Here is a 24,139-nt window from a genome sequence, read left to right on the forward strand (position 1 = left end):
TTCTAAGGTTTCCGGTCCCCCCAACTGCCCCCCTCCAATTGCACTGGATCCGGTTGAGATTTAAAATAAGAGATCTGAGTTACGAGGTCCTTCTAAATATGAAGTTTCATGAAGATCCGATCACTCCTTCGTAAGTTAAAAATACGTCATTTTTTCCTATTTTTCAGAATTAACCCCCCCCCCCCCCCAATAGAGTAGATCCGTTCCAATTATGTAAATCACGTATGTAAGACTTTTGCTTATTTTTACCACCAAGTTTCATCCCAATCCCTCCAATCTAAGCGTTTTCCATGATTTTAGGCTCCCCCACCCCAAACTTCCCCCAATGTCACCAGATCCGGTCAGGATTTAAAATAAGAGCTGTGAGACACGATATCCTTCTAAATATCAAATTTCATTGAGATCCGATCACCCGCTCGTAAGTTAAAAATACCTAATTTTTTTTCTAATTTTTCAGAATTAACCCCTCCCCCAACTACCCCAAAGAGATCGGATCCGTTCCGGTTATGTCAATCATGTATCTAGGACTCGTGATTATTTTTCCCACCAAGTTTCATCCCGATCTCTCCACTCTAAGTGTTTTCCAAGTTTTAGGTTTCCCCCTCCCAACTCCCCCCCCACTGTCACCAGACCCGGTCGGGTTTTAAATAAGAGCTCTGAGCCACGATATCCTTCTAAATATCAAATTTCATTGAGATCCGATCACCCGTTCGTAAGTTAAAATACCTCATTTTTTCTAATTTTTCAGGAATAACCACCCCCCCCCCAACTACCCCAAAGAGAGCGGATCCATGCCGATTATGTCAATCATGTATCTGGGACTTGTGCTTATTTTTCCCATCAAGTTTCATCCCGATCCCTCCACTCTAAGTGTTTTCCAAGATTTTAGGTTCCCCCCCCTCCAACTCCCCCCAATGTCATCAGATCCGGTCAGGATTTAAAATAAGAGCTCTGAGGCACAATACCATTCTAAACGTCAAATTTCATTAAGATCCCATCTCCCGCTCATAAGTTAAAAATACTTCATTTTTTCTATTTTTTCCGAATTAACCGGTCCCCCACTCCCCCCTAGATGGTCAAATCGGGAAAACGACTATTTCTAATTTAATCTGGTCCGGTCCCTGATACGCTTGCCAAATTTCATCGTCCTAGCTTACCTGGAAGTGCCTAAAGTAGCAAAACCGGGACCGACAGACAGACCGACAGAATTTGCGATTGCTATATGTCACTTGGTTAATACCAAGTGCCATAAAAAGGACTACGAACTAGGCACTAAATAATCACTTCAGAAAACAACTATGAATATTGATCAAATCGAACCGTATCAATAAGAAATTGAATCACTAGAGAACGAGTAAATTTACAAACATTCAGCAAATACAAATCGAAAGGAAAGAAAATTAACTACTCATTTAAACAGTTTATCAAAAGCGAGCGAGGAAAAGAATAATTATTACATTCAAAGAGGACGTGAACAATTTTCAACACCGCCACACGAACAGGGTGGAGTGTCACTTTTTCCAGTTCTGTGTAGGAAGTAATTTAGTTGGTTGTGTCCAGTTATAAATTGGGTCAAGTAAGGAGACAGGTTAAAATTTTTAAGAGACAAAATATCATCCTTATTATGAAAAAACTTCATCGTCCAGCTACTGATGGAATTCTCAAACCTATTATACCAATTATGATATATTGCATTTGTCAGAGTGGTTCGGGGGACAATTATGGAGGGGGAGGTATTCTTATCTATTATAATATCTGTGCCCAAAAATTAAGCAGCTAGTTCATCATTAAAGGTACTGTGATCTGCAGAGTAGCGAAATAATGAATATACAGGAGGAGGGATTTGGCGTGTTCTACGTGATTAGCGACACATGTCTCAATTTCGATTTTGTTACCACATAAACATTTTTTTTTGTTTCTCAGACTTAATATTGTCTACTCATGCAACATCTTAGGGTATAAAGTCTAATGATATCAGATTTCTTGAACCAAGAAATTGAACCAAGAATTGAACCAGCACGGAAATGAGGAGTTCTAGTGCCCTTTTTAGGTGACCAAAAAAATAGTTCATTAGTAAAGGTATTGTGATCAGCAGAGTGGCGAAATAATGAATATACAGGAGGAGGGATTTGGCCAAACATTAGGACGATTTTTATCAATATAGCGTAACAAGGATATTCCAATAGCCCGATGATCAATTAGAAGCACACCAGAAATAGCGGATATGACCTCACTTGAAGCAGTTCAAAAAAATCAAGGAAAGCATTTGAGCTGAAAGTAGGGCTTTTCTTATATGTGTTTTCCTGATGGAACTGATCCATATAACAGCAGAATACAGAATAGTGCTTTCAATAACATTTTTATACAGCAGTCTTAGGGCAGACGGTTTTAGAAGCCAAGTTGATTTGGCAACACTAAGAAGGCGGCTGGAACATTGTTAAGCTGAATTCATTTTCTAAGTAATATGAGGAGACCATAGTAATTTCTATCTAAAATAGCCCCTAGGAGCGTAGCTTAACACCGAAGCATAGCTTAACAGGAGGAGATTTATGTTTGGAGTTAGATAATATAGCTTCTGTTTTATTCATATCACAGGTGAGCTTCTTATTATCTTTCGAAGACCTTTGTTAACAGTCTTTCCATACTTGAAACCTTCGGATAACAACGCACACATCGTCTGCGTAAGATTGAACTTTGCAATTAATATCAACTACTCATTATACACTAGTAACAACTCATTGCAGTATCAAGCCACCTCCTTCAGTGCCAAGGCCAACCCATCCCTCCTCCGTTCTACTCTGTTCAGAACTTTCCTTGTTTACCGTGTTCGCCAAATTCCACTCCTTGAAGTCTTTTCTGATAACCCCGCCTTTATCAAGGATGTCCTGTTTTTGTTAGCCCCCAGCCTGCTACCAAAAACCACAATTTATTGCACCTATCATTTATTGTCTCTCCATACCTAAAACCTTCGAATCCAATCGAATCCAAACAACGCACACAACGTCTGCGTGAGCTTAAACTTTGCAATTAATATCAATATTTAACTCGATTAAATCATTTATGTTTATAGACCAAAGGAATGGAGACAATAAGCAACTTTGTGGGCATGAATTTTCTAATTTGAGGGAAGTGACATTTTCAAAACAGACAAATCTATCACTTAGGTAACTAAGAAGCATAACGTGTACCATTTTTGCTTTTTATTATTTTCCGCAGTCGATAATATATTATCTAAAGTATTTATTGTTGATTTATTCTTTACAAAGCCATATTGTGAATCAGAGATCCAATCGTTAGTGTAACTTAAAGAATCAATTTTATTCGAAATTAATCGTTCAAAATTTTTTCCAACATTAAACAACAAGTTAATATGTCTATAGGAAGAACCAGAACCATTTTTTATTTTTTTTTTAATAATCACAAGAATATTTGCAACTTTCTATTCTTTGGGGAAATATGGCAGCTTCAGACAAGCATTAATAATTTCCAACATAATAGGTGATAATAGATTGATATTTTTTTTTTTAAACTAAATTTATTATCTCCTCCGAGCCAGCTGATTTCATTGAGCTTGTATTACTTATAGTTTCTTGTAGTTCGTCCACATTAACTTAATTTACACTGTTTTCACTACTATTTGATATGATTGAAACGTCTAGTCTAAGATTACGATGATAATCCCTGTCACAGGATTTATCGTCACAAGGAAACCAGTTAGACAAAAGTTATTCTCCTGCTTCACTCACTGAGGTAGTGTATGTTCCGTCATCTTTCTTAACATGGGTCGGCCGTTCAGCACCGTTACTGCACTTATATTTTACGTACTGTGTGCCAGGGATCAGAGCTTTGTTTGGTTGATAAAAAAAAATTTCAGTCCTCTGATTTGGCTTTTAGGATTCCAGATTTGTATTTTTTCTTTAGAACTTTTGCATTTATTTACATTGCCATTCGACAGATTCTGTCCGCTTAATCGTTGAAGGTGGTGGTATTCTCTTCTAAAAAGACTTAGCTCCTAAGTCCACTACCTGACATCCCTCTTGGCATTAGCAGATTAAACAGGGGTAGATTAAGACGTAGTTTTAAGGATTAAATTTGTCTAACAGTTTATAGGTTGGTCTATCTCTGGCTGAGATGACAGGATCATAGTGTAAGTATCATCAACGCCATCCAACAAATAACCTGCTGTACCACAGTGGATTGATGCTCTGTTTAGCAAGATGGGGCGCAGGGGTCGATCCTCGCCGCAGCAAGGTTGGGTGACTAGCTTGCTACTTGTCCCTGAAAAAGACCCTGCAAATGAAACGTCGATTCGACACCCTATGCGCAAGCAACGGCTCTGGAGGATCTTTATCCTTTTTTTATCAAACAAAATAGCACTGAAAGTACTCCAGTTGGTTTTGTTAAAATTAAATATAGAATCAGCGATTGGGACATATTCACTAGGACTAAACGACAACTTAAACGTAATATAACTATGATCTGATAGGGAAGGGTAATCCTCAACCGTATGCCAATTTTCCAGATATCTGATTAGCCTTATACTTCTTAGAGTCGCATCAGGACTGGAGTACGATATATCATAAGTGGATGAATCTACACCATTTAATGCTATTGAAGAGATACTTGAGATGAAGTCCTCCAGCTCTTTACCTTTTGCGTCAGTAGTAGCGTTAGATGACCAAAGTGGGCTCTTTGCATTAGAGGCACCATTAATGACGCAATTTGGGTAAAATTTTAAGCAGTCTATAATAGACAGCTGATTATTTAAAGAAGTTTGAGAAGGGGGGAAATAAACTGAAGCTATTTTCAGCCGGTAAAATTTAAGCCGATTTATTAAATAGACTGAGACCATAAAACATTCATTCGTTGACTGTTCGTAATGTAAATCACTTCTTAGTGACTTTTTTACAAGTACTGATGCACTCTAGAATTTCTTTCCTTCGACAAACTTAGAGAAAGCCCTAAACTGATCCGTGGCACCAGAATTTTTTTCAAACTTGCCAATATACGGCTTTTGAAGTAAAACAATATCTGGATTTAATCCTATTACAGATTTCTGTAGCTGTGAAGATGCCGTGAAAGACTGTTGGAGGTTAATTTGCAGGCGTTTTAAAGAGTTGGAGAATGAATATTAGCCATAACTTAAGAGAAGAGTATATTTTTAGATAACTTCTCTTTAATTCGACGGGCGACAGGGTATTTAGAAATTTTAAAGAAGGTTTGCGGCTTGCATTTAATATTCTTTTTATAACAAGATGGACGGCTGGAATAAGGCTAGGGGCAATTTTCATAAATATGGATTCCCATACACCAGGAACAAATTTGAGATTCCGTACACCTGGATGTTATATGAACATACATACAACACTTTGTGCAGCCAGTCAATATAGTTTTCACAGAGGTCATCAAAAAGCCTATTTTGATACCACGTTGATTTAAAATTTGAGACCGAACCTTTGGACTAATTTCCAATATTACACTGTGAGACTGCCTTTTCTTAAAAACGATAAGTATATTTAACGTTTCACTATTTTCGATTAGATATGAAATTGCTCGGTTTGATTGTATAATATTCTTAACGTAATCGTTGACACCAAGATCAGGAAGATTGCGTAGAATCATTCTTGGTATTTTTTTTTAGTTCTTTAGAAGTATATCTTGTGGTCCCGGATTTGCTGGAGAAGATCGACATTGCAGTTTTAAGGTCTCGCCAGGAATCCATTTCCATGATTATTTTACCGTTTTGGCCTGATGAAACATTCTTAGCATAATTTTGTTTTTCGTTTTTTCTAATCCTCTCTAATGACTTTAGTGATGTTGTGCATTACACAGTTCACTCCTTGTTGTGATTTGGTCCAAGCCGTATTTTCAGCATTATGGGCTTTTTCAGTGGGCTCTAAAATAAGGCAATAAGTTTCGCTGCCTTTGATAGTAATAGAATAAGATTTCATTGGGTTGTTAGGGGGGACAGTCAGAGGAGTTTGAGATTTCTTGGTTATTTCCATTTATAGGGAATCTATTCTTTTCAAGTATTCATTTTCTCTCCTTAGCAAACTAGCATTTTCTTCACTGATTGAGTGACACAGGAATTGTAGACGGTCACAGATTTGAGTAGTGTTCATTTTTCCTCCAGCTATTTTTTTTTTTTTTCCTTATAACGTCTTTAAGGCTGGCTAATAAATTGGCAATATTGTCCACTTCCGGTAATTCGGGGAAATTTCACCTTCAGGGCAGCTCATGACGTCAAACAATCACACTGTCTCCTGTCTTAGCTTTGAATCTAACCAGCCAGGGTTAGATTTCAGACAAAAACAAGAGAGAGAAATTAACGTTATATCAATAAGTTTCTAAATTTGACTTCTGGAATTTATCACAATTGACACAGAGATGTATCATTATAGCTTGAACTGACACTCCACACTGTGGAGTAGTGGAAAAGAAACTAACACAACACTATCATAACGAACATATACAATATCAATTTCATAATTGAACCATATTAATAGTTCAAACTAGACCAATAATATCATAATCGACATGATAGGCAATAAAAAAAGAAGAAAAAAAAAGCACACAACAATATCATTGCTAATGGTAAAAAGTATTAAACCAGTATCACACTGAAAAATGTGTGAATGGGGCTTTATGCGATAGCACTACTCCTTGTGTTTTTCTTTCTATTCCTGCTCGGCTGAAACCAAAAATATTTTTAAAAGAGCAAGATTTTTAGATTTTTGAACATGCATGATTTTCTCACTTGTTTGGTAGCTCACACTAAGGTTTATGAGGTTTAAGTTAGTTCAGTGGCTTAAAATTGTGACAACCAATCCTTAAAACTGTCATTATTATGATACAATCAATTTTGATAATACTATATATATCTTATTTCAGAAAGAAACAGGTGAAACATTCTATGAGAGTTTAATGAACGCCTGTCAAGAATGGTATCGTGATAGAGATAGACTTTTGCGTAGCCCAGTTGGACCACCAGGAGTGTCAAACCCTTCTCCGAGATGGGTTGCATTTATTTGTTTTCTTCATGAACTCTATTTAGCTGTAAGTAATATTTTTTTATTATTACTTTTCGTTTCGTTCAAACTAAGCGCTAGTGAAAGCTAATCTTGCAATAGTTGGAAGATATTATCAATATGGCATGATATTTATGGCAGAAAAAGTCGCCAGCCCCTGGCAGAAAACAAAAAACTATAACAAATAAACTGCTCGGCAATATTAAAACTATCCAACAACACCCTAAGATTTTCAACACATTTCATACCCACCCTTAGAAACCTCACCAGCCTCCTTATAGTATCGTAACATATACTTCTAATAGCCACCATATGCCACTATCAGCCACTCTTCATCTATTTACCACGTCCAAAGATGCTGTCTCTTACATTCTTCAATGTTTGACGCTCAAGGATTTAATGAAACACTTTCATTCATACACCCAAACAGTAGGCATTAACAATAGCTTCTTTTTTGTCCTAAAACTTTTTGTGCTTGGTTCCAGAGGTAAAAAATCAGCTCTTAATTCAATGCTTAAAACCTCACTTTATAAACCCATCTTGAAAACAATTGATTCTCTCCTAGTCTCTTTCACCTGACAACATATTTCCAAAAATTCTACTGTTATCTTCTTTGCTTGCCATATATGAACCTTCAAACCTTTAACCTTCATCTAAACCTTTACCTTCATCCCAATCTTCTCCCAATCCTCTATCGTTTACTTAAAATTAGTTTTTTCCCTGATGGCTAACGTATTATGTGGAACGACGCCTCTCAATCATTACCTTGGAGGAGCTACGACTATATATCTTGCAAAACTTCTTCTGCTAATCTAGATCTATCTCAAGGCATCGCTTCCGTGTTCCCTCTAACATTGGGATGAATGATTCAGCACCAGATGCCACGGGGAGGTTGGCAAGTGCTTATCCACATAAAGCTTGCTACATTATAATCATATTACTAAATAGTAGTCGGGTAAATTAGTCCGTATACTGTTATGTACGAGTAGCTGGTCTTAAGCTGACTATAGCTACTTTACCGTCTTCATAGTGAGAATTTATGATTACTCTAAAATTCTCCTGGCTAAATATTCCTTCATCTTTGTTTGCTTTTCGCTAAATAAATTTTGAAAAATCCGGTCGCCAAATTAAAATCTTATAGAGCGAAGCTATGGGAATTTGCCCAGTCCACGGTTGCCAATCTTTTGGATTTTGGATAATCTTTGGTTTTCTGTCCTGAGTTTGGGCTCTTTGGAAAAGTGCCAAAAGTACATAGATATACTAAAGACTTCTAACCCAGTAATTAAAATAAAAGAAGCGAAAATGGGTTAGAATACTATTCCAATAAATACGTTCTAAGACCATACTAGGTATACCCGGAGATTGACGAAAAATCCAAAATTTTGTTACTAAGGAGGTGTCTTTTGTATCTATGGTCTTTTAAAATATGCGTTAGAGTTTTTCCACTGGCTGGAAATTGCCCTTGTTTTCTTGGGTATTTTTCAGTTATATTTTTTTTCTCATTTTTTGTCAATACTTTTCCAGGATCAGTTTTCAGCTGATCAGCTGATATTGCATATTTTATGTAACTGTGGTAAGAAAAAAAACATAAGAAAACAAAAGGGCAATTTATAGTTACAGACAAATTTAGGAGTATTTTGCTCTGATATTTTTGAAAAAAATTGTAAAATTTTTGTATTTTGTTACTGATGAGCGCCAGTGAATGTTTGGCCATATTTAACGGCATTTGAATTTTTTGAAATGAGAGTGAAATTGTCTAACTTCTTTCTGACAAAAACGCGGTTAAAGATTTTCAACACACTCTAGTCCAGTTAATAAAATTGTATTAGCTTAGTTTTTTCTTCAACCGTATATGATACTGAAAAAAAAGTAACGATAACATAATTCCGATCATAGAATAAATTTTCCTCTCAGAAAAAAGGCTGATGTGTCGAGAATGATTAAAACAGGAATTTTATTGCTAAGCAAAAAAGCGGAAAAAACATGCTAATTGGCAAAATATCTCTAATTGGCAAAAACATGCTAATTGGCAAAGGTATTATGAAATACCGTAATTCAGCTGCCAGATTGTGATTTGGTCCGTTTTGACTATGAGGGTCACATTATTCAGTGGTTTAGTCTAGTCTAGTCTATATATTAAAAATACTTATTTCAGACAGTTTTCTTTATCTGCATACGAAAATGTTTAAAAGGCTATTTCAAAAAGCAGTCTTTAAAACGATCGCTTTTTCCTGTCGTCATCCAGGTTTGATATAGTTTAGTTCTCTGCCTGGAAAGCCTTTAATCTTATATTATATTTTAACATGCATAAATAAAAAGAAAATATTCACATAGTTATTTAGCTACCAACTGATGGAGCAGAACCTGTACGGTTAGGTCATTAAATATGGGTCCAACATTGTTCAGTAACCTGGGTTAGCTTTACAGGTATTAAAAATTATAATTTCCATAAACGTTGTTTACTTATAAAAGATTAAGTAACTATAGAGATCAAAATTTGAGAAGATCGAAAATAAAAAACAGATTTCATAAAGCAACCAAGAGTTCACATTTCACTTCAAAAACAATGCAGAATGTAAGTACCGAATTTGGTGCTAAAACATTCATTACGGATAAAGTTAGTTTTTCTTGCTGCTAATATATTAAGCCAATTTTTGACAGATCAAAAATTATGTTGGTTGGAATTTCTTTTTTTGCCAATATATTCAAAGATTTATTATTCTTTAGTTAAACAATTCATATTTTTTTTGGCGTCAGAATTTTACCGTTTCAAAACACATAGTCATTTTGCCTTTAAATCATTGGGCAATTTTCAAACCCGGAAAAATATTTTTTGTCAGCAACATATTTTATTGAATTAAGCCTATTCAAAAGAGAATATTTTTGTTTTCTTGACTGTTGGTAAATTTTTCCTCGTGTAGAAAGTATATTCTCCATGAATTGTTGTTCCAGTTGGCCCATCCCTTTTTCAAACCAGCGTCATAGATCAGTTGCCTTAATTCAAAAGACGTCATTTAATACTTTTTGCCAAAACGATTCTTATCACCCGCCTAATTAAACAGATACGCTTAACCAATTGATCACTTTCTTCTGTCTTATTTGAGTCACAAAATTAGTAGAATTTTTTGCGTTATGTCTCCTACAGATCCAGAAATAATTTGGGAGCTTGTGTATTATTCAGAACACACTCAATAAGTGAAGTCAGGTTCTTTCGTGAAACAAACTACGAGGCAGGTACATTTTAATTAAATATTTTATATATAGAGGTGATTAGGTTAGGTAGGTTAGGCATTTGATATAATACACACCAATTCCCCCCCCCCTAATGTGCAAATATATAGCCCAAAATTTTGATAAAGCTAATGAAATAAAACAAAATATAATGAAAATATAATATTTTATCAGGGAAATTGTAAAATTACAACTTAGAATTATGTCGCAGAAATGTCGTTAAGAATCGCGTTAAAATGAGGTCTTCTTTCTGCCTTTACTGCCGCCCGCCACATGTACTCTACTAGGTATGATTGTAAATGATGGCGGGATGTACCTCGGTGCCGTTTATTACGCCACTTTACGGAACCCCACATTCTCTCTACAAATCATGTTGTGTCCATTGACGCACTGTTTTGTTGTGGGCAACAACCCCTTATCCTGGGAAAATATAATTACCTCTTTTTCAGTCTTTGGCAAATCCCAAATATTCATTTCAAAATCCATGTTCAGACTCTATCTTCTATCAATATGCATAGCAAACTAACTTAAGTTTTGTCTTTGTGGCTATGAAACCCGATTTTCTCATAAAATGTACTTGCATCGTAGTTTGCTTCACGAAAGAACCTAACTTCACTTAATGAGTGTGTTCTGAATAATACACAAGTACCATAATTTGAATCTCGTGCTTTTTATATCAGAATTGGCTCTATCAATCGTGAAGGCCCGTTAAAAGCCATAATTGCATAAACAGCTGTTTTGTTAATACCAATTAGCAAAACTTTGTCCCCCCCCCCCTCCTGGATTACAAAAATGAATTTCGCCACTCCCTCTTTACAAAATTTTCGTCTATTAGTGCCACTGTACAGCAGCGAAGATGGGTTCCTACAATTTGCTTTTCTTTGAAAATGTAGAGATTAAATATATCTTTCTCACAGCGTCATCTATTGAAACGAGCCATTAGACTACAAGGTTCTATATTAGATAGTTGCACTCCTGATAAAGATGCAAGGATTACTTTGTTGGTAGAAGGATTTTTGGTAACTTCCATTGAAATTTTCCTATCCCTTAACGTAAGATTCAATCAAAGTTAGGTTAATTTTATTATCCCTCAAAGTAAAGATGTAAAGTGGCTGCCTAGGACAACAATCCGGCACAAATTGACCATGCTGGCACATTGACCCTAGATTGGATCATTCAGTCACGCGTGCCTAAACTGAGGCCTTTCGAAGCGTAGGGGATGAACCCCCTCCCTCCTCAATATATTAAAGAATGCCCCTTTCTCAGTGCAAAATCGTTGCAACAAGACGACCCCCCAGAGATTGATTGCAAGTAAGACAGTTTCTATAAATCTTCATCGTATGTAGAGGAGGTTGATCTGATTTAACGGTATTTTCTTCAGTTGAAGTTAAGGATGTTTTAAAGGGAAAAGGCTCTTAAGACTTCCGCAACTGGGCTCTTAAAAAGTGAGGATAATTAATATTGGGCATGCAGTTGCCTTGAAACTGCTCTCTGGGTTACTTTGTTGTGAAATTTCTCTGGATAAATAAATGGAACTAAAATGAACAGACAATAAAATTATCCAATTCTAGTTAAATAATTTGAATTGTCTCATTATCCGTATCCCGACTCTTCTGTCTTTCATTGAAACTATTTGGGGTATTTTTTTAGGATAAGTTGACAAGGAGACTTCAGACTTTGCGTCGGGGAGCAGTGTACATATCAATTACTGTTTCGATAATTTGCCATGTCTATTGTGCCTAACTATTGTATGTTACTTATCAAGTTGTTCAAAACAGTATGGGTCATTAAGACGTCTGCAACTGTACTCTAATAATAGTCCAATCATACTGTATATAATAATAATATACTATAATAACGGTTCTAATAATAGTCCTATTTGCGGTGAGTTTTATCACTTTAAGACTTTGGTCTTTTTGAAGACAGTATTGGGCTGATTAAAAAAATATATATATTAGATTTTTTGTATATTAGTTCAAGATTTCACCAGTAAAATTTGACTTTCAGAATTTGGATTGAAAAACTTCAAAGGATATTATTAACGCTTATTTACATACTGCAGGGCTAGCTTCCTCTAACGGATGATAGCCACCACCTATATAATTTTAATGACAATATTTTAGTTTTTTAATTCTTATTTAATTTTTTCAACTATATCATTTTAGCTATATTAACCTGTTTTTAGCCATACTTTATGCAACATACCTTTATATAATTACATAGTTTTAATAACTGTTACATGACTATTTTTAAATTTATGTAATACAGTATGTAAGTGTATTTTAACTATATTTTGAATATTTATTTTTTGATTTTGTTTTTAGTTTAAAAGGAAGGGAATTCCCCTGAAGCAAGATGATGCGGATCCAGCTTCAGTTATTCTCAAACTTCTTGCTGAATGCTGCATTGTCAGCTTAAAAGTGCCGGCTGTAAACAGCTTACCAGAGGTAAGTTGGATTTTTGTATACAATAAATTATATTTAAATGTACGAAAAAATTATATTTAAATGTACCCATATGCTACGTTCTGTGGGAACATGGTGCAATTTCAGGATAGATGAGCGATTTTACGCTCGATTCAGAAAAATATTTACGATTCAGAAAAATAATTACGAAAAAATTATATTTAAATGTACCCATATGCTACGTTCTGTGGGAACATGGTGCAATTTCAGGATAGATGAGCGATTTTACGCTCGATGCAGAAAAATATTTACGATTCAGAAAAATAATTACGAAAAAATTATATTTAAATGTACCCATATGCTACGTTCTGTGGGAACATGGTGCAATTTCAGGATAGATGAGCGATTTTACGCTCGATTCAGAAAAATATTTACGATTCAGAAAAATAATTACGAAAAAATTATATTTAAATGTACCCATATGCTACGTTCTGTGGAAACATGGTGCAATTTCAGGATAGATGAGCGATTTTACGCTCAATTCAGAAAAATAATTACGAAAAATAATATTTAAATGTATCCATATGCTACGTTCTCTCAGAACATGGTGCAATTTCAGGATAGATGAGTGATTTTACGCTCCTTCCAGAAAAATAATTACGAGCTAATTATATCTAAATGTACACAAATGCTACGTTCTTTGGGAACATGGTGCAAAGTCGGGATAGATGAGTGATTCTACGCTCCATCCAGAAAAATAATTACGATTCAGAATAAGAATTACGAAAAAATTATATTTAAACGTACCAACATACTACGTTCTGTGAAAACATTGTGCAATTTCAGTATAGATGAATGATTTTACACTCGATTCAGAAAAATAATTACGAACAAATTATATCTAAATGTACACACATGCTACGTTCTGTTGGAATATGGTGCAATATCAGGATAGATGAGTGATTTTACGCTCGATTCAAAAAAAAACTACGATTCAGAAAAATTATTACGAACAAATTATATTTAAATGCACCCACATGCTACGTTTTGTGGAAACACGGTGTAATCTCTGGATAGATGAGTGATTTTACGCTCGATTGAGAGAAATAATTACGAACAATTACATTTAAATGTAGCCACATGCTACGTTCTATGGGAACATGTTTAATTTCATTTTTAAAAAAAACGATTAAAAAAAGTAATTACGAAAAAACGTAGAAAAGCATGAGCTGAAAAACTTTATTTTTCATTTTGAAAAGTAAGGTTCGCTTAGCAGAGCTGGTATCTACATGTGTTTTCTCTGGAAAAGCAGAAACTTTGGAGTAGTAGTTACAATTAGCTTTACCTCCAAACGTAATTAAAAATTAAGCTTTGGTTAAAATTTTCTCGAATCGAAGTGCTTTTTTTCTATGAGTCTTTTGTGTTTTTCTTTTTTTTTATGGCGAAAATAGTACTTTTCTCAATTCTCAAATTGCTTTTTTTTTTTGCAAAACGATTCTCAATTTTCGAGATTTTAGGATAAACCTTATATTAAAGTAAGCATGACAAACAGTAAGCTTGAGGTGTTATGCGAGAGAAGAAATCATAAACTTGAACTGGAATTTCTGAGTCAAAACCAAAATAGATTATAAACCTATAAAACAAGCATATACTGTTTGTAGATAAAATTGATATGTACGTGATAGAAATAGTTTATACACCAGTAATGTCGAAATCAACAACAGAAACTAAACTATAGTAATGGGTTGTTAGATACTTTAGGGTGTATCATTTGGACGGGTTTTAAACCTCTATCAATCCAATAGTTGTACTACTATATAGGATTGTTGTACATTGAAATTGTTATATACATTAAACTGTTCTTTTTGTAAAGCTGTATGTAGAATATTTACTGATTTTGTTTCTATTATAAAAAAACATTCTTTGAAGAATCTAGCAAACTGTACAAGCAGGAAAGAATTGGGGTAGAGGTTTTAAATCATCTTTCTTTAGTATAACCTTAGCTTGTGAGGTGTCTCTTTGTACAGTAAATTTTGAATTTAGTTTAGAGTTTATGTTCTAAATTTAACTGTAATTGTTTGCACTTATCGAAAATAACAATCACACTTAAAGGTTTCTAATGATATAAACCATGACAAATGACCTCAAATAAGGATGTAATAATTACAAACAGTAACTCTAGAATACATACATACGGACGGGTTTTAAACCTCTATCAATCCAATAGTTGTATGACTATATAGGATTGTTGTACATTGAAATTGTTACATTAAACTGTTATATTTTGTAAAGGTGACGATTTTCAATCAAAATATAGCTTATTTCCAAAGTTAAGTTGACAAGAGTTAATATTAGTACGATTAAAATAGGCAATAAGTGCGTTACGGAAGATGGAATTGAATTCTAGGCTTGTCCACTTCAATTGTCTATATGGATCATCTAACTCTGTAAACTTAAGATAATTTTTCCTGGAAGCCAGGACTTAGGCCGTTAGATGTCGTTGTTTTATATTTTTGATTAACTTATAAACTGTGAATTGTTGCGAAACTGTGCACACTAATTTGTTGCGAACAGTACAGAGTGTGAAATCGTATACAAAAATAATGAAATATACATAATAAGTAATTTTATATAACAAGATGTATAAATTGCTTTGCACCACATCCTCTATATTACACCTTTCTGGTGAAGTATTCTTTCACGTGCTTATAAATTGAAAGTCCGCTCCACTTTCTTCCGTTTCACAAAATATTTACTGATATATTTAATTTGGACAAGCTGTTCAAAACTCATGAACAGGCTTCGGATAGCAGATTCCACTACGGCTGTAGCTAAACTTATGTAGAAAAACGCAACCAAAAGATTTCAGAGCACACTTGGAAACAACTCCTTCTACACTAGTTGCATTTATAGAGTGCCATAGTCCTTCTTCTTCACTTTTGCTACGAGTGCCTGTGCTCTTTTTCTCAGGTTTTTCAAATCAAATTGAGTGTATCGTATTTTAAAAGCTAGATAGAAATATTCCTTGTGTAAACAACTGTTGGTTAATAACGATAAAAACCGCCGTTAACGTCTTCTGGTTTTCATGTAAAACTTATATTCTGTAGCATACAGCTTTATGAATCACCGCAGTCCTTTTTCGTAAATTATTTTCCAGAAATTCATTTTGAAGATATAATTCAGCTTTATCTTTTAGTTGGAACGTGTATTTGTCATATTGACCGGTGTTGGCCGAGATCTTGAAACTAGCCTGCCATCTAAGATGTCTGCCGTAATAAACACAATTCGTGATTCGTTTTTGGATGTAAATGTCGCTGATAACGCGGGGAAGACTCTACTCCAAATGATTGAGCTACACTCAGCTCGTTGGCAGCTACCAGCTACAGCTGTTATGTATTACTACCCATCAGTTACTGGAATCTCTTGAATTTTTAGTGTCGTCTAATAGGATAGAGGTGTGTTCAAACAATGTGTAAGGTAATTTAACTGTTACTGATGACAACCATTTCCCAAACGTCTTATCATCATTAAAATATTGGCATTTTTTAAGTGGGGTAGGTTCAGAGCATTGGATGCACTTTTAATTTACTTATAATCAAGATTTAATTCAACCTTATTTAAAGTCAAATCAGTGTTCTGTTTTTATGTGCCTGTATCTTATATATTACCTTATACACAATAAGATTTGAGGCTCATTATCTTTTTTAGAGTAAGAAAAATACGGTCAAAATAAAGATAAATGAACACATTGGGGCAAAGAGCAATCATTTACGAGGAGTATGTTACCTGACACTTACTCTTCAGTAAAGGCTGTAATAGTGACTAGAATATGTTTTCATCCCCTCATGTCCGAATTTTGAAAAGTTTTGGGTACTTGTCTGATATACCCCATGCATCTCAAGACGTTCATGCTTTGGTGCACTGTAAACCGGTCTTTTCGCTAGTTTCTTTCAACTTAGCGTAAGAAAAGACAAAGAGAATTGACAGAATCGATGGAAAATATATAACTTGGGTTATATATTTGCGCATTAGGGGGAGGGGGTGAAGTATTTGGACAGTGTGAAGTTGGAAAACAATTCTTACTTCATACTATCAAAATAATTGTAGCTAACACATTATGCATGCAGACATGCTGTACTTTACCCCCCCCCCCCCTAATACGCCAATATATAGCCCAAAGCTGTTTCTAAGGTATTATATTTTATCATACTTAGGTATATTTTATTATATTAACCTAACCTCACTACTTGAGATGCAGGAGTACATGTACCAATTTTTGCATGTTTCGGCCATTTAAGACACTATTAGGAATCTTTGCTACGGTATGAATCTCTTCATATAGATTATTTTTGTGCTAGACACTAGTTTAATTCACAGTTGTAGTTGTATATCACCCAGTGCCTTGATTGGAGTCAATTATTCACGGGGACCAAGGACGTATCCATGTTCGAGGAGGGGGGCGGAGGGCGGTTACCAGAAACTTTTAGAAAATCATCAAAAATGAGTTTTATATATTTTTGTTGCGTTTTTACGAGTCGGACAAAAATGATGGGAGGGGGACTCAAACCTCGTAACGGGAATATAGGATAACTGTATACAAGTTGTATACCCCCCCCCCAATTCTCAAGTTTAATTTGGATTCGTATGACCTGTTCGTATGAATGTTTTAGGAACGTTCACAAAGAAATGGGATGTTCGATTTATACTTACATTTAAAATTTCAAAATCTAATACTTAAAATTTTACGTTTTCACGGTATATAAATTCATGTATTTCACCAATTTATAAAAATTACGTAATACGTTTTTTAATGTATGTGTCCACCAAATATTGATATTTTTCATGAACTCACCAAAAACTTAAATCCAATAGTAGTTAGTTTCCTTCAAAAATTTGTACCCCCTCCCCCATCCATCCCCCATAAACAAAAATTGATTGGATCCGTCTCCATTTGATGTTCTCTACTCCGAAAAGATGCTCAATTATTCAATAAACTATCATTTTTAAGAAGTCAAGTTTCAGTATATATAATTCAAAATGTATCCGTGTAATAATGACAAAATCCGTGTTATAATAAAAAAATGCATCTATAAAGCAGCTTTCTTATAGCATCTACATTGGAGTGTAGATGCAATCTTACAGAAACTGTATAATGAGTCTCAAATTACTTGGATATGTGTTTTGTGTGGATAGTACGGTTAGAAAACCCATTTTAACAAAAAAAAAGTATGCTTTCTGTAACACTATACCTTGAAACCACGTTTTAATAATCACATTTTGTAACTTCACACGTGTTTCAAGGAAATACGATGGTATGATAACCAAGCGTTAGTATGATTTTATTATTTCCACCAATTTCTATGGGAAACGGATTAGACTAGGAACTCAAATTGACCTCCAAAAAATGAATCAGCGACATCTAGCATTTACTAGTAACACCTTAAGCAGCATTAGTTTCAATTTATATCGCTAGTGTTTTTAATTTAACTGGTCGACGCTGTACTATTTGGTGTCCTAGTTGTAAATAGTTTATACCGGATTCTTATTAAGACTTTAAAGATCAGATCCTATTCAGTGTTTCATGCCATTTTATTTGAACTATTCTTTACTTTCCCCATAGTTTTTTATGCACTAGTTGAATTCATAGTTGTAGTTGTATATCACCCAGTGCCTTGATTGGAGTCAATTGTTCACGAGAGCCAAAGCCGTATCCAGAATTTTGTTCGAGAGGGGGGAGGGCGGTTGCCAAAAACTTTTAGAAACGCATCAAAAATGAGTTTTTATGCATTTTTGCTACGATTTTATGAGTCGGACAAACACATTGGGAGGGGGGGGCTCAAACCCCGTAACGCTCCCCCTCATTGATACGGACTTGACGTGAATATAGGGTAACTGTATACAAGAGAGGAAAACTGATTCAATTCTTGCTGGTTAAAAGTTGCTTTCAATTCCCAGTGAGCTCAAGAAAATCAGGTTAAAACAACAAGAAAAATGGTGGTGACTTTAACCTGGTTGGTTGATTAGTTTTCTAGCTCCTCCCCTTACAAATATGCCTGTAAATATTACAGACTAAGATAGTTATGAATATATTAGTCACACTCGCCGCTTGATGGGCTACCATTATTTCTTGCTATTAAGAAGTTTAAAAACAGAGCATAACTAAAATGGGATGGGACCACTCTTCTACAGTTATTCTATATACGGTAGGCTATGTGTTAATGTCAGGTTTTTAATTTTTATTATCTAAGTATATGAGAGACTGGTGAAAGAGGAAGCTTAAGTTCGCCTCTGATGAAAAATCCAACAATTTAGCGCTACCCTGAGAAATCATTGAGTTATCATATGCTCATTTCAGTTTCTAAAAAAAGTTACGAAATTTGAAAAAATGCCAAGAAACGCAAACACTAGATGGCATTAATGGCTGGTTTTCAACACTAGTGCCATTTCCGACACTTCCAAGTTATACATACTCTCTGGACCGATGCTCTGCAAATTAATCCCTTACTATTTTACAATCCAGAAAACTTTCAAACTACAGAATCTCTGCTCTTTCAGAAAATTCCCTGGTAGATTCAAAGAGAATTTGAGCTTTATTTAGAATAATAGTCTTAATGAATTTAAGTTGAGCTTGATTTAAATTTCTAAATTCAACTGGGCAACGCTGGACTTAGTTTAGTGCCACTAGTCTTAATTCGTAAAGAGTCCACGTTGAAGTGCCAACGTTCCCGCTCTTACCAGTTCCTCGTGCTAGTTGACCTATTACTATATGTGTTAAACAGGTCACTAATGTGTCTGCATTATTTTTTTAATTTGACTTTTCTTGATGTAATTGATTTTATTGCTAATACTAGCAATTTGTGGTCATAGACTAACTTTGTTGCAAGAATGTAGACTTGCTCAAATATATGCTGATACAGAAATATATATAAATATATATAAAAAATATATGCTGATACAAAAAACGTAATGTCATCTTTCGGTTGCGCGGGTAAAAATTAAAATTTGTTTTTAATTTGTACTATAATAAAAGAAATAGATATACGATTTAAACAAAAAGCAGGAAAAGGATACCGATATTTTTATATTATTGTCCGTGGAACCGTTCTGAAAGAAGCCGTGAAGGATAGGAGAAATTTTTTCAAATTTTGTCCTGCTATCCGCCTTAGAGATGAACAGACTCCAAGCAATATCTTTATTAAATGTTTTGATATTTGGCTAATTATTTTGGAGGACGAATAAGGCGTACTCGACAGGTATACGTTCAACAATTTAACGATATTTGTTTATAGGTAATTTCAGGCGTAATTTTGGTAATGTGACTCCAACCTTAACTCTTTACGAAAAAGGGGGGTTCGATCCCAATAAAATAAAAGGGTTTGCCTGGGAATGGTCTAAGGTTGGACTAAGAGCGTACCCCTTGAGTAGTCCTATTAAATAGCCCCCAATAAGATAAAACAAGTTTGAATTTAAAAACCCAGCTGCTTATTCATATTAATATTGTTTATAAGTCGTTGGCAAGGTCATATAGTTCAAAATTGTAAATTTATTTCGTCCAAACTATGTATACACAATCTTTAAATTTAGTAGAAATATTTTCTGAACAGACACGTTTGCTAAAACCGATAAAATTGTAAGTGAAATCATTCACAAGAAGGGAAAGTATCCTCATTTCCATCCCCCCTCCATATACTGCGATTATGGAAGGTTATACGGACACTACAATAGAATTGTAGTAGCAGTTAAAGGTTTTCTCTTTCTTAATGCATTATTGCAAATTGATTTGTAAGTATTATTAGAGAAATTTTTGTATGAAGAAAATCTCTGTGAATATAGTTCGGCAAATGAGCAAGTTTGGTGCGTTACGTTTTTTGTCAATGAAGTGAAAACTCCATGAATGAAGCAAATCTACCATCTTGTTGTACAATAATTGTCTGTTTGTGGCATTATCACATCTTTTTGTTTCCTTGTTTATCTTATTGTTGAAACATTTTGTTAGTGCTTTCTTTGTGTTTTTTTAGCCTTCCAAAATATTTGAAGTTTTTCAATTTTCTTTTGTCCATTTGAAATTTTGTATATATTTTGATTACTAGTCATCACTGTCAAGGAATGGTTAATTGAAATAAATGATTGTATGATTATATTTTTTCTATATGGATAGGTACTAAGGCAGGGGAGGAGGAGGAATGAGCTAAGGAGCAGCCGCAAAACGCATCTGTTTCTTCTAATTCCATTTGTCGTGTTCTGTCAGATATACACTGGTATATTTTTCTGATTTTTGTAACTGTCGTGAACTTAATTTTTAGATAGATCAATCACCCCCCCTCAAAAAATGAAATGAATAAACACAACAACACCAATTTAAAATATGATTTGTGATTTTCATGTAATCATAATACAGTAAGACCCCTGAAAAATTCCCTGGTGAATTATGTGATAATGATGAAATATTTGTATCAAGGAGCACAAAGTGGATGCATTTTCCTTTGGATAGGGGGTGAGGGGGAACCCTGTATCTAGATTAGCAGATATACTGTCTTGTGTCTGAGCTTAACCACTCCTAAGAATTTGTCAGTGCCCCCTTGTTCTCCCTAGCTGCCATACGAGTGGGTGCATACAGTGTCGCCAATTGGAAGAGGAGGGGGGGTAATTGCCCCTTGTATTTTGAAAATACTTTTTTCTCTATAATCAAACTTTTATCAAAGCTTTCTTCTCTCCTTCCTCTATTTTGGTGAATTGAGGGCCACTGGATGAATAAGCAATAGCAAGAGTGGGAGTAGTAACAACTAAAAGTTCCATCCACTCTCTAGCTCTGATGGCTGAAAATTCCGATGAGCAGAAAATTATTAAAGTCACAATTCTAGTTTCGTTTTCAATTTGGTACCCAGAGCCCAACACTGAATCAAGAAAAAAAATCTGTTGGCAATAATAAATAAATTTCAGTTACTTTTGAGCATACAAATAAACGGACTCGTTATATTTTCCAGTATCTATAGAATTCTATTAACTAATCCTTTGCTGAAAGCGAAAAACAGGCTTCCCAAAAACAGGATGAAATTAAAATTCTATGAAGAACTCAAGCAAGCAGAAAAGACTTGGGACAAGGGTTGTCACTCTAACGAAATTAGTTTACTACCCAGAGTCGCTCAAAAGTGCTATCACGACAGAAAAGCACTAACTCCCAAATAATTTGCTGATTCGCGCAACACGCGGGGCACATCTTATTTCAGCAGCGTAGTTTTTCTTTGGCTTATCTTATAATCCAGAGTAATTTTTTATTTCTCCATAGCTAGTTCTCCACTGACTTCAAATATGGCACAACATAGCCATTATTACGGGATGCAATTACAAGCAAAACCGTCTTGTCTCTGAATGTTCACTTTGAACGTCCCATGATTGCCTACTGTGATAATACCGCGTTCAGACGATCCGTTTTCTAGAACAAATCGGACGAAAACTGGAAGCAGTAAAAGTAGTCGAGATGTGCTGGTTTTTTTTTCGAAACACAAAAGTACAAGTTTATCAGTTATTATAGGGGTGAAAGTACTGTATGGTAGTCCATATATCCTTATTGGAAATGAAAATGGATTATTGGAATTTGAATTATTGGAAATGGAAATGGAAGTGGAGAATTATTGGAAATGGAACTGGATCATTTATTCTTACCAAACCTATTCTTTCTAAGCCAAAACCTGCAAAACAACATCTTAAATGTGCATCACTTGGAATGATACTCAATTAAACATCACTTAGGGTGATGCCGAATTTACCAGAACTGGAACTGGATCAGTTACCCTTATCACACTGTTTTTTCTTAGCCAAAACCTGCAAAAAAACATCTTAAATTGAGTATCACTTAGAGTGATGCCCAGTTTACCCTTTGTCAGTTGAAACCCCACTCGAAAGTTATTTGTATTTACTGTAATTATTGTCTCCTTTTCGATTCTTTTTCCAGAAAGGCAGTCCACATTACCGTTTTCCGTTGGTAGGGTCACGCTAAAAGGTGTCATCTAAATAGTTCAGTTAGAGAATTTTTATTTAGCTAGCTCAGTGGTATGCTTGAAAAATGACCGGCGTACCGAAGAAAATCAACAGACCTTATATCCACACAAGCTTTCAAAATAAGCAAACTCCAAAGTCTCAGAAACAGCTCGGGGGTGGTGTCAGATAGAAACTTTTTTCTGAGTGTGTTGGGACCAGGGGACACCAAATATTATGTTGGTGCGGAAAAAAGGGAAGGGAAACTAAAAATATTCTAATAAATCGGTTCTGCTATAATCCTTTTTTTTCAAATTGTGCTATTTTAGTATCAAGGTGAATTGAAAGATATATGCCAAGATTTGAAAAATACCTTATCTACAATATCTTGGAAATGAACTTGATCATCAAATTCCAGCTTTAAGAGTTTTCGGTCGCTATGAGGACCTGAAATTTGAAACCAGGGGCGTAGGGTGAAGGAGGGGTTAAGAAAATTTAGTAACTTTCTAATAGCATATTTTGAAAAAAAAATTGTTTCCTCCGAAAAATCGACCCCATTGGATCAAGATACTCTAATAAGAAATATTGGGGCAAATAGATTTGAGGCCAAAAACTGAGTAAAACTCCCAGCAAATTGTAAAGGGGGACCTCGTCAGTTGAGAATCTTGGCAGGATATCAAAATAGGAAACTGCATTCGTTACATTGGTTCTTAACAAACACCAACCATAGAAAAAAAAAATCGCAGACATTTTTCTACTACATATACGACAAAGCGACACAAGCAGGAGTTAATTAGAAAAAGCGTTAAAAAACTTTTTGAAAGAAAATTAAAAGGCACTGCTAAATCCCCCTCTAATGCCTGGAAGTGGTGTCAAATCACAGGAATATAGGGGGGGGGGGCAAAATGTACCTTTCGGGTTCATGGGGGGTGATTGTTGTTTTATGTTTTCACTGAATATACAAAAACTTCAAAAAAGGCCCCTCAAAATGTTTTATTCTAAAATTTTAGGGGGGAAAAGAATCTAGGGCGGGAGGGGGGTGGCATATCCCGTTCTCCAATTTATATCTTTGATACCTGGATATAACCTTTTTCATAAACAAAAGTTGACTCATTTTTACAGTTTTCACGATTTTTGTAATTAGCCTTATTTCTCACTAACAGCTGTTCATAATGCCAAATATAAACAGCCAGCTTTTGTTTATGATCTTAGATTGTATACAAGCATCAAGTTACGGAGGGGGGCTGACGCTAAAACTATAATGTATTTTTAAAAAAATCTGACAAAAGGCAAATGTCGAGATTGTCTTTTTAAAATTCAGAAAAGGAGTGTCCCTAAAATGTTTTAGTATACCTGCTAGGAAAATGCCAAAAATCAATTCAAAAGAAATGGCATTTGATCATTTTGACAGCCCTTCGAATTTTCTGTGGTGCAACCCACTTTGATTGAAAAATTTGCCGACACAATGCCATTGTCTTTTCAATCAAATTCCATGATAAA

General features: G+C 34.8%; 1 protein-coding gene across 1 annotated transcript in view; it reads left to right on the top strand.

Annotated features, from left to right (window-relative positions):
• Nucleotides 1-20,802, top strand: part of LOC136039788 (uncharacterized) — a 65,141-nt gene extending 44,339 nt beyond the window's left edge. The window contains exons 7-9 of the mRNA XM_065723663.1: nucleotides 6,892-7,056; nucleotides 12,584-12,706; nucleotides 15,861-20,802. Of these exons, the coding sequence (XP_065579735.1) occupies nucleotides 6,892-7,056; nucleotides 12,584-12,706; nucleotides 15,861-16,091 (519 nt within the window). The 3' untranslated portion in view covers nucleotides 16,092-20,802. The remainder of the gene's footprint in view (nucleotides 1-6,891; nucleotides 7,057-12,583; nucleotides 12,707-15,860) is intronic.
• Nucleotides 20,803-24,139: the final 3,337 nt, after the last annotated feature.

This window comes from Artemia franciscana, chromosome 20 (genome assembly GCF_032884065.1).
Source record: "Artemia franciscana chromosome 20, ASM3288406v1, whole genome shotgun sequence".
NCBI classification, from domain to species: domain Eukaryota; kingdom Metazoa; phylum Arthropoda; class Branchiopoda; order Anostraca; family Artemiidae; genus Artemia; species Artemia franciscana.